General features: G+C 38.9%; 1 protein-coding gene across 19 annotated transcripts in view; it reads left to right on the forward strand.

Moving 5' to 3' along the window:
- TTC3 (tetratricopeptide repeat domain 3) overlaps window positions 1-12,271 on the forward strand; it is a 102,021-nt gene that overhangs the window by 77,879 nt on the left and 11,871 nt on the right. For 18 of the 19 annotated variants that reach the window (XM_039857731.1, XM_039857739.1, XM_039857737.1 and 15 more), the window contains 6 exons: window positions 4,320-4,459; window positions 6,841-6,906; window positions 7,819-7,915; window positions 9,212-9,312; window positions 11,057-11,147; window positions 11,903-12,004. In XM_039857731.1, coding sequence (XP_039713665.1) covers window positions 4,320-4,459; window positions 6,841-6,906; window positions 7,819-7,915; window positions 9,212-9,312; window positions 11,057-11,147; window positions 11,903-12,004 — 597 coding nt within the window. The remainder of the gene's footprint in view (window positions 1-4,319; window positions 4,460-6,840; window positions 6,907-7,818; window positions 7,916-9,211; window positions 9,313-11,056; window positions 11,148-11,902; window positions 12,005-12,271) is intronic. The other variant, XM_039857730.1, reaches the window with a different exon arrangement.

Genomic DNA, 12,271 nt, shown 5'->3' on the forward strand with positions numbered 1-12,271 from the left:
CAGAATTGTGCAGACATCATCACATTCTAAGTTTAGAGCTCCTCATCACCCCAAAAAGAAATCTCATACTCCTGTTAGTCGCTCCCCGTTGTCCTACCCTCAGCCCTAGGCAACCACTCCGTAGGTTTCTGGGCATTTTGTATAAATGGAATCATGCCGTATATGGTCTTTTGTGAGTACCTTCTTTCACTTAGCATAATGTTTTCACAGTTCACGTATGGCCATCTGTGTAACATATGTCAGTACTTCGTTCCTTTTAACTGCTGAATAATATTCCATTTTATGGCTATATCACATTTTATTAATTTATCAGTTGATGGGCACTTGAGTTAACCACTTTCTGACCGCTATGAACATATGATACAAGTTTTTCTGTGGATATGTGTTTTCATTTCTTTCGGGTATATACCTAGGAGCAGAATTTCTGGGTCATAGGCTAGCTCCGTATTTAACCGCCAGACTGTTCCAAGCAGCCGCACCACCAGTGTGCAGGGTTCCACTTCGTCCACATTCTCCTTAACATTTGTTACCATCCACCGCTTTGATATTGCCATCCTGATGGGAGCGAAGTGGTATCTCATTGTGGTTTTGATTTGCATTTCCTTGAGGCTAATGGTGTTGAGCATCTTTTCACGTACTTATTTATTCGTATATCTTCTTTGGAGAAATGTCTGTACTATCCTTTGCTCATTTATTAATTGGATCATTTGTCTTTATTGTTGGATTGTAAGAGTTTTTAAAATGTATTCTGCGTACAAGTTGCTTATTGGATATCTGATTTATAAATATTTTCTCCCACCTTCCATACTTACAAATATATTTCTCCCATCTTTATTTTGTGAGTTGTCTGTTCACTTTCTTGATGGTATCATTTACAGCACTAAAGTTCTTAATTTCAGTGTAGTTCAATTTTTCAATTTTTTGTCGCTTATACTTCTGGTATTATATCTAAGAAACCATTGTCCAATCTGGAGTCACCAGGATTTACTCCTGTCTTCTAAGAATTGTGTAGTTGTAGCTCCTCCATTTAGACCTATGATCCATTTGGAGTTGATTTTTGTGTATGTGTAGTAATTATCTCTTAACACATATTTCCCCCACCAAACTGTGATCTCCCTGAGGGTAAGGACTGTTTCTCAGTCATCTTGGGACCTGAGCGTATATACTCGGAGCCCACCGATGGTATCACATCGTGTGTCCGTGAGCCCCCGAGCTGCACTTAGTGAATCATGTCTTCATATTCTCTGTTGGTCTATATCAAAGGACATCAGGCCTACACATGCTGTGAAGGTGGTGGCTTTATCTGTTGCTGTTTATTTATTGCTGGTATGTAGTTGAGAATACTGCCTATTCTTTCACTTGACAAATATTTATTGGATGCTCTTGAGTGCCAGGTCTTCTGCTCTTTGTCTGGGACTTCCATGCAGCCTTCTTTCTGAGGCCCCCAGAAGTCCTGTCTCTCTGCCCTCACCATCCAGGCTTCTTGGTACAGTGGGCTTGTTTTTATCATGTGGATACTGAATTACGTGGTGCACTGTATTTCCTCTTTGACTTTGTCTGCCAGAAAATTTTAACATTATTTCTAAAGAACAGTTAGGATCTCATGCTATTTATTTTTATATTATTCCTACTGCTGGTTTTATGTTATTTTTGTCTTTTTATTCAATTTTCTTTACCCACTTAACATATTTTAATCTTTTTAAATTATATGTGTCGTTGAAGATACCTCAAATACTTATTTTAGAGCAAAATTGAGGTTTAAAAGAGGGAAGTGTGGAAACCAAATATTCTTTGAGGAAAAACCCCTCAGAGAGTATTTATAACAATGTCTGTAAAGTGTGCATATAGAGGCTGCAGTTGTATATGGCCTGTTCTTTATTCTGATGTCGGGAAGGCAAGGGTTGAGGTCATTCTCATTCTTGTAGTCAGAGACAGGCTCACGAAAGCGACCTGGTGAGCACTTTGAGGCAGCTATGTCATTAAAAGATAGTTAGTACCAACACAGATGAACTTGGCAGCATTTTCCTTGATTGAGCTGTAAGGATGTGTGTATTCACAACACTGAGTGCCTTTCGACACCTGAGTTCCTTCAGGTACTTGTTGCCAAGTCCATTCTTAGGCCCCAGTATAACCTTGTGGTTGCACACCATCTCCTAGCCAAAGTCCTGGATCTGAGGTGAGGGCACTGGCTTAGAGTAGAAGCACAGGGTGGGCGGGGCTGCCAGCGGTGAAGCACAGACAGGGTGGGTGCAGGATCGTAGGCATCGAAGTGCACCAGGCAGCATGCAAGGGTTCCTAAGGAGAGTGGCCATGGTGGTCGTCTGGGTCACTGTGATGGCCAATTCAGGGTCAGTAAGGCTGCAGTGAGGACATGGAGCAGAACATGCCCTGCACTGCAAGGCATGTCACCGACTGTCATGGAACTTCTGCCCAAGAGCAGTTGGCCTGTGCATCCCCAGGCCGCAGCGCTTGACCCCAGCATTGCTGTGGGACCTGGACTGTTAGCCATCTGCCTCCCAGGGGCGTTGAAAACCAAGTGCTAAAAGGGAGATGCGGGTCTAGTGGTGATAGAGACTGAGCCTTCAAAACCGTGTCTCAGAAAGTCTTAACTTTCCTCACTGTCTTCCCTGTACCCCAGGTCTCTGCTCCCAGAACCCCAGCTAAGACTGTTAACTCTGCTGTCAGACTCTCGTGGTCTGGGAACTTGCCCTCTTCAGACCTCCTTTTAGTAAATCTGCCATTGAAAGAGAAGTGTTGGACGTTTAGTCAATGTGTCTAATGTGGGGCTTTAGGAGGAAATGCATTCGGGTTACAACCAACCAACTTGTAAATGGACTTTGGATTGCAGCGTGTTAATGGGGTGGGAGCTGCCCTTATTGCAAAGGGTTGTTTTGAGGAGCAAAGCAGGACTGACTTGATGGTGCACTGGTCTATGTTAGAATAGTCTGTAAATAGAAGTATCCGTAATGTGTAAATAAATGGGACTTGGAAGTCTGTTATTCCTTTCTAATCGGTTATGTTGAAAGACCATATGAATTCAGTATTTTTATTCCTTTGCTTTGCAGTCTTTGTCCAACACTTGTAAATTTCAGTTCTGTCCCATCAAAATAATTGCAGGGTCAAATTATTTCTTATATATATTGTTGATTCACAGATTTTTATTTAAATGTCCATATCTAGGTTAATTTCCCCGTTTCCTATGCCTCTTAGCTTCTACATCGTCTATATTTTGCTTTTTTATTAATAGGATTTTATTTATTCATCCCAAGGTAGGAGCGTTTAATTGTCAACTTCTGCTTTACATCTTATATCCAACTGGACTCGTGGTCTTATCCATTCTGCCCGTCTAAAGTGTCCTTTACTTCTTTTTGTCATCTCCTGTTACCACCATCATGCTCATTGTCTCACCGGGGCTGTCGCAGTGAGATTTTTAAGGGATTTCCCCTTTCTCTTATCTAGAGTTTTTAACATTAAGGGTTATAACTCATAATGGGCTATGAAATCAGTTTAATGATGATGACTGGAATTGTTTTTAATAAAATAGAATAGAAACATTAGAAATCATCTTAGAAATTAAGGGCAGTTTTTTTCAGTGTGTGTGTGTCTATGCGCCTTATAGATCATTATTAAAATGTATTTCATTGTAGGTCACAGTCAAGCAAATGTGAAGGCCAGCTTTCACGTACCCCTTTGCCCACCCTTTATCCATCTCTGTGTCCTTCAGAGTTATTTTTTCCAAACCAGAAACTCGTCATCTTACTGCCTGCTTCAGAGCCTTCACTTTTTCCCTGTTGTTGGCAGGGTGAGGTCCACATGTCTTAGTGTGGCATACAGAGCCCTAAGGGTACCTCGGGTGCCATCCCTCTGCCCTGCTTTCCACATGTCCACTGTGTACTCTGGCCGTGTCACGCCTCTGGCTTTGTTCAGATGCGCCTCACTCTTACCCTTCTGCCTTGTGGTTCCTGCTGCTATGGCATCCACACTTAGAGTGGCAGGCTCATCTTCGAAAACCAAGGTCAGATACGGCTGATTTGGAGAAGCCCTCCACAAATACTGGATACCTAGCATGCCTTTGTCCTTGGTTTGTTTCCCTACCAGCCTCCCCCTAGCCTGATTCGGTGAGGGCAGGTGAGGGCTGAGGCCGAAGATTGCATGACTTTGTGTCCCAGGCTCAGCTGGGTTGCACAGCCTGCTACAGCCAGCCCTGGGTGCGTGTTCCGAGCTGCAGTCATTGATTAAGCTGGTATTCCACCACAGCTGTAATCTTTTGGGTTCTTTTTTTAAAAAATATATTTAAATACTTTCTAAAATGTTTTTAGATTTCAAAGACAGAATTAGATTGGTTCCTTGAAGATTTGGAAAAAGAAATTAAAAAATGGCAACAGGAAAAAAAAGAGGTCCAAGAAAGACTAAAAGCACTGAAGAAGAAAACGAAGACGGTTTCAAATGCCATTGAAGTGTAAGTAACAATTGAAAGGCAGTGATTTTTACTGTTTTTTTTTTATGTGGGGTGGGGTTCTTTGGAGGTATTTTAATGTTTTTGATATTCACTTTTGAACTGTGTCAAGTAAAGTGAAATTTTTAGGTACTGTTTTTTTCTCATTTTAAAGCACCTCTGTTGGAGGAATTATCTCACCGAAAATTTTTTCTAAACCTACCGCATTTGCAGATAAAAAAGGTGGAGCTGCAGATCAGCAAAAAATAAGTTCCTTCCAGTCTGAGCACCACCTCCTGTGAATATTTACCTCTGACATTTTTTTCTTATCTGTAAAATGAGGGGCTAGTTAGCTTTTAAGCTTCTTTTAGGCACTAAGATTCCGTGATGATTATTGTATTATTACTTTCACCCCGAATCCTTGAATTATTAAGTTTGGTACTGTGGTATGAAGGATTTGGAAATGCATATAGGTATTAGTTAGAGTTGTCAGATGAGCCAAACTGGTTTTAAGATTCTCTGTGATCGATTCCTAACCCCTGTCTTCCCTACACAGTGATATGTCATATGATTCCTCAGCTTGTCTATCACTGTGACGAAACACCCAAAACTCAGTGGCTTAAGCGAGCAGTCATTTTGTTTGCTCATGATCTGGTAGTCTGGGCTGAGCTCAGTGCAGCCATTCTTCTGCTGTGCTCACCCGTGGTGACTGGCTGCATGTGGCTGGGTTTCGTCGGGACTGGGCCCAGCTGGGGTGCTGGGTTGTCTTGGGCTCTCCATACAGCTTCAGAGTATCTCCCCCTCCATGTGGCCTCTTCATGTGACTTATCTATATAGTTTCTCCATCTGGTATCCAGCATGTTAGCCAGGGTTCTTGAGTCGTGGCTAAGGGCTTCCAAGATTGCAGAAGTGGAAGCTGCTAGGCCTTCTGAAGGGTTAGGCCCAGGACTGTCAGAGCATCACTTCCACTACATTCTCTCGTTTCAAGCAAGTGCAGTCCTGGTCCAGATGCAGGAGCATGAAAATGGGAGGCACGGTTCACTGGCGCACACCACCATGCTCATCTTCCAGGGCATTTGTGTTTTTTCCGCTTGCCATGCCATGTGATCAGATGACTTTGATTATGTGTCTTGCTAGCGTTATACATTTGGTTGGTTTTTAGGCAGTCCTTAAAAGAACAGTGAAGTATAAAACACTGTCTATATCAATTTGATTATTCTCAAAGTAGTTTAGTAGGTGGAACACATTTATAGAAAAATAACATTTGTAAAGCTCTTTACCTTTTAATATTTGAGCAGGTCTAGTCTTAATCATTAGGTTATCCAAAAATTCAGGAATATTTATATTTAATATATATTTTTATATGCTCAATTCAGATATACTGTCAAACTTGACAAAGTAAATGAAGCTATTGATAAAATATTTTTGTACTAACATAAAAATTCAACATTTCTGCCAAGAAATAAACTTTTTAATTTCTTTCATTTTATTAATATATTTCTTTGCCTTTTTCTGTCACAATTTAAAGATAAGCCATAGGCTTTCTCTGTGGTTTTTGCACTTTCCAAATAAATGCATTAAAGCTAAATTTTTATATTTAGATTTTAAATTAAAACCTTAAAACTTTTTGGACCTCTTAGGTAAGCACAAAGGATATGATTTGATTTTCGCACTTTAGATCACAGTTAACATTCATTAAAAAGTGAATGGGACGTGAGGAGCTCGTGATTGGCGCAGTGCTGCAGAGGAGAGACAGCTGTGAAAGAAGGCACACATCTCCAGTATTGAGTACTTGGAAGAATTATTTTACAAAGCAAGTGACATGGCATTTAAACTGGTTCTTAATGGAGACGGGACTTTTAGCAAGTAGAAGTGACTGAAAGGTGTGTAGGAGAGCGTTAAAGAAGCAGCAGACCTTCGTGCAGGGCATTGCTTAAGAGCCACACACTCTTTTGAAGGGTTATCAGTGCATGCATGTGAGAGTGTGTGTGTGAGTGTATGTGTGTGTATTGAACTTTAAGTTCTGTTTTAAAGAACAGAAGCCTGCTTTCATTTGCGTGAGGACCACTGGTCATACTGACGATGATCCAACGCCACCTGTACCTCTGTCTCATTTGGACCACTCGGGTGCTCCGGGAAGTGGACTGAGGCAGGGGCATCTGCACTGCAGTGTGCGACTTAGTAATGAAATAAAATGGCTGAAATAGGTGATCTGCCCTCCAGGTGCAAAAGGGAAAATGACCTCAATTTTTGCCTATTTAAAGGATATTAGAAAGGAAACGAAGTGTAGAAACTTATAAAGAATTCAAGAATTTGTGCATGGATGTAGGAGAATTTACTCTGTGGAATCAGGTTTTTGAAAAATATGGGAAATTAATTAAAATTTGGAAATTATGCTTTTATAGGTACACCCAGAAAAATGATGGGAAGGATGAACATGAATTTCTTCTGGATCAGTTCCCTGAAATCAGGCAATGAGGCTTAATTTTTTTTTTTTTAATATCATAGTTTTAATACCAGAGGCACAGGCACACTAGACTTCTAAATATATCATTGCATCCATTTCTTTTAAATAATTTATTTATTCAAATAAGTTTATTCTTTAAGTGTTTTTATTTTATGATGTTCCCACTTTTATTTCACATTGTCAGTATAAAAATTTATTGTTGATTATTCCTTTTTTTCCCTTGAATTAACTTGTAACCAAGTATGTATTTTCAAAATTTTGTGTTACTTGAAGTAACAGTCTCAGCTATATTGTGGTAGATCCGTTGCTCTGTGATTATAGGTTTAGTAAACAATTTTTATTATGAACCTATAAAAAGTTTCCTTTTAACTTTTATTAATAGAAACTGTTTTCATATGCTGGTAACAAGTATATTCAGGAGTAAGCTATTGTATTCTGTTTTTCTCATTTAATATTTTTTCATATACACAGTTCCATTCACATCATGGTCCATGGCCTTTTTTTAGCTGTTATAAACGTAGTGCCATGAACAGCTTTGTATGTTTTTTTTCCTTTGGGTTATTTCCTTGTAATATGTGTCAAGATAGAATTTCTGACTCAGAGGATGAGGGGTGTTCTGTAATGTTTATTAAAATAGCCAGATTACACTCCACCTACACTCATAAAAATCGTGAATCAGTTTCTCAGCATTCCGACCACATACACAGTTGTTGTAAGTTCATATCTCCCTTTGATCATTTCTAAAGCGCAAAGAGCGCATGTGAGTCTGTAATACATAGTAACGTATTAGACGAGCAGTTACCCTAGGTGATGTTATGTCTTTTGGTGGTGTGATTTCAGAGTTAACCTGGCTTTAGCCTTTGTCATCTCACTGGATAAATTTTTTCAAAAAGTTTTTTTTTTTTAATATTTGCAGTAATGCATTTACAAACGAGAAAGTGAAAATAGAAGAGTGTATAAAGAAAGGGAAAGAACATCACGAAGAGATTCTTCAGAGAGCTATGGCTGCAGAGGTGAGTCCAGGACACTTGGTGACTGACAGATGCAGCAGGTTGTCATTAGTTTGCTTTGCGTTTAATTACATATCAGGCATGACAACATTACTGGAAAATGTGGAGGCGGAGGGGTCTCCGGTTACCCATAGTGCTGCCGCCCCAGACAAGCGCTCTTTGCTCGCCCGTAGCTTTTCAACTTTTTACACTTAACACTTATGTGTGTTATACAGCTGTGCTCAGAGTGCACACCAGATTCTATAACCTGCTTTCCTTGTTTAACATTATAATTCAGTCATTTTTTCATGCTCTCCACTTCGATTGGCTTCGTCATATTTAGTCAAGTGATGAGCCATGACGTAGTCAACCATAAAATGTTTGCCAGTAGTAGAAGAGGAATTTGAAAATAATCCACTAAAAATATACTCTCCTCCCCCAGGAGGGTATATACTAATGTCAGTATACCATTTTGAGAAACTAGTGAGACAAAAATACAAATAATGACCCCTGGCTGTATTTTATTTTGTTCCCGAAACATGGTTGTCTTCGTTTGTGTAATTGGGAACTAAATGTTACTTATTCGTATATGTCTGATTATTCTGAGAAAATAAGAAGAGCCTTAGCTTATGTGGTCTACAAATAGGAGTCAAATAAATAATGGCTATGCAGTTACTTCTAAAGAAAGGGAGGAGAATAAAAGCCAGAGGACCAGTCCTTTGTGGATCTCGAGCTTGCTCAGTTCCCACTTACCACCACTGGCCTTTTGCCTGGTGGGTCCCACCAAGGTTTACTGACACCTGACTGAAACAGGGCAGTTTTGCGTTTCCTTAGTGACTCTTGCAAAAGTGGCCAGTTGGCCCTAGGGGAAGCCAGAGAGACTAAAGTTTTAAAACCATGCCCCAGAGGCTTTTGATGCCCATGCCAAGACTCTGGGAGGGTGCAGCCTTGGGGTCATTCTGCAGCATACCCTCCCAGCCACCCTCTCCTCATGTGGAAGGTCTGGGGTCATGCACATCACGTGTGTACATACAGCTCCATGCTTGTACATGGCTTAAACAGTAAGCCCTGGGGGGAAGTTTCATATCTGAGAAAAGTATCATTTACAGTATATAATTTTATTGTCCTTTTGTTACTCTGTTTCCAAATCCAAAAAATTTTATTAATTAGTGTTCATTTGAGTGAAATTATAACCAAGTTCTGGTGATTGTCATATGTCATTTAAGGAGAAACTTCAAAGTGATTTAGCATGTTTAACTTTTAAAATACTTCCCATTTTTCAGTTTTAAAATACTTAAATGTTCTCTAATGTAATGGTAGGTATCTGTGCTTGAAAACTGGAGGGAGATGGAAGTGTTTAAGCTACAGATCATGGAGTCACGAGCAGAAGGGTATCTGAAGAAGCTGAAGCAGTTGAACAGGTACTGTATTCTCTCCTCGCTGTCTTTCCTAGTGTGTCAGTTAGTAAATAAAAGTCCCTGGTGATTTGAGAGAAAAAGTTTTACATTAGGACCTTTTTCTTCTTAATAGTTATATAATTACTACTGCATGTTCAGTTGTAGAAAAATCAAAACATACAAACAAAAATGATACAAATGACCTGTAATTCTAAATTGAGATACAATTAGTTAATATTTTAGAATTTATTAAGTATTTGAAAAAAATGAAAATTTTTATATTTTTTTACTACGTAGTATATAAGAAACTTCCTTTTGTATCATAAGATTTGTCATACCTAATTTCAAAAGGCTGAATAGTATTCCAGCATACAGACGTGTCCTGATGTGTCAGACACCGCTGTGGTGGGAGGCTGTGTGGTTTGTGCATTTTGTTAGTAAATGCTGCACGTATTCTTGTAGCTAAATTTTTATACACATTATTAATCGTGTCTATGCCATGAATTTCTGGAACAAAGCTCACATTTTCCGGGCTTTTCAAACATTTTGCCAAATTGCCTTCCATAAGAAGTTACTTAGCAGTCCTAGTGGCAGAGTACTGGACTGTCATTTCTAAGGGTGTTTATGGATGTTCATTTTTTCAGCTCTCGTAATCTTTACCTGTTTTGGGTTTTACACTAAGGTTTACCTGGGACTCCTCGAGGGCCTTCCGTCCAGCATGTACACTTCTCTGGTTCAGTAGTTTTTTTAAACTACTGTGGGTTCCCACACATTTCCCTCTGGTCCTTTTACTATGTTCCATACACAGGGTTTGATTTTTCAGTCCCATGTTTTTCATCCTTCCTGGTGCTTTTTTGGTTTAATTTAAAAAACTACTGAACCAGAGTTTCTGTGGGGCTCAGAAAAAAACAGTTTTAATGTCTAGTTCTTTATTTCTTAGTTTTTCTAAGACTTGTTTTTTTTTTTTTATACAACACCTTTCTGGTTAAAGGTAAACTAATGTGCTGATTGAGGTGATAGGACCTACAGCTGAAGCTGGGACCACGTGGTGTTAAGATGCAGCATCCAGCACTCGCCACAGGCTGCGCACCCATCGTGGTGCATCTGAGAAACCGAGAGAGCTCAGACCCATTTTATCTTCTCAAACCTCATGGTTCACGTAGCTTCTTTCTTAGGGATTCCATGCTAACTGCCCATTCTACCAAAGGACAGCAAAAGACAAAAGGAAAGTTCCGTGTTTTCTTTAAGTTATATAATGAGAACTGACCATCACAGGTTGATAGTGTTATCGATTTCTCAGTTAAGGAGTAAAAAGCTTGTGTGTCACTGGTCGACCAGGTTTGTGCAGTACTGAGATCATAAATTTACTGCAGTCTCTGAGGCCACACCCTTTATTTATAAGGAGGCAGGAATGTTGGAAATATTCCAGTCTGTCCTTTTTTTAATGCAAAGACAGCCTTTAGTGTTAAACATGAATATCAGGCCAAATATTCGATTTGAGGGAAGAAGTTAAAATTCAGGTTAATATTTGCTTTCTGCCCATCGGTCTTGGGGTTTTGGTTAGATCAATAATTAAAATTTCCTAGAGCATCTCTAACGGTGAGGTTATAAAATACACAATTCCTTAAAAATAGTTTTTTGTGTGTGATCATGTGAAATGTATCTTTCATGTTTAAATGTTTATTTTCATTTGTACTTTAGTGCTTTCAATTTTTAAAAATATTTTAAAGTGGATGTTAGGCAGTTTCTTATTTTTCTCCTTTTGCAGTGATCCTGCAGCATGTCCTGACCTGGAATCTGACATGTGTTCATGGGGATCATTTCTTTCTAGTGTCAGAGAAGAAATTGAGAAAGCAGAAGTAAGAGTCGTAAAATGTTTTATAATTCTGTCAAAATCTGTATGATGGTTATAATTCTCAGGAGGCTGGAGTCATATTCAAACTTTCTTTTTTGAGCTGTTACAGGCAATATATTTTTTTAATTGAAATTTTAAGAAGACTTTTTTATGAAAGTAATGAGATTTTTTCTCAACTCTCTTAAACTCTGCCCTTGATTAAGATTTGATTAGAACAAACTAATCAAAAACTGATTCACAAATATAGAGGAAAATTTGGTGATGGACAGAGGGGCAGGAGATTGGGTGACTGGAAGAAACGGGTGAAGGGTTAAAGAAACACATATTAGTAGTTGATAGATAATCATAGGGCTGGGGAGCACGGCGTAGGGAATACAGTTAGCATTAATATATTAGCTAGGGTAGAGAGCCAGAGGAGAGAAAAAGCAATTATATTGTTTTATAAACTATATAAATGTCTAACCAATGTACTATATACTTGAAACTAATAAAAAAGAAAAAAAAAACCCTAGCCCCCCAAAAAAAAGACTAGAGCAGTTATATTCGATAAGGCCGTCAAGCATTCTCGTTAGTGAGGTCTTGTTTTGAACCTCTTTCCTCACAAGAAAAAGTTGTTTTAATGCTTCGCGTGTTAGTTATATTTCTTAGAAAGTTGTTGACCATTTTTAACGTATAATAAGGAAAATAGTATTAATTGACAATTGTGGTGTTCCCTTGGAATTTGTTAGACAAACCTAACACCTTTTCTTTTACCTACAGTCTCAGTTTGAAGAACAAATTAAGGAAATTAAAGCTGGTTCTCAGCTCAGTGAACTTTCTAAAGTACAAATTTCTGAGCTGTCGTTCCCTGCGTGTAGCACAGTAAGTCAGTTACATCTTTTGTTTTTTTGTTTTTTTTTTTTAAGGAAAGAAAACAAAACCTGGTTTCTTAAGTGGCCGAAGTAGGTAGTAGTTGCTGTTTTCTGGGAGTGGGAATGGGAGGGATTAATAACAGCCTTATTATTTTCACTATTGGTGCTACTGGTTAACCTTTTAAGCTTGGTAATAAGCATTCTTATGTAAATGGAGGCATTCTTTCTATAGGTTTCTAAGGAGAGGGCTCAGATGAACACGCTGCTGGTATATCTC

This window comes from Pteropus medius, unplaced genomic scaffold (assembly GCF_902729225.1).
Source record: "Pteropus medius unplaced genomic scaffold, Ma_sr-lr_union100, whole genome shotgun sequence".
NCBI lineage: Eukaryota > Metazoa > Chordata > Mammalia > Chiroptera > Pteropodidae > Pteropus > Pteropus medius.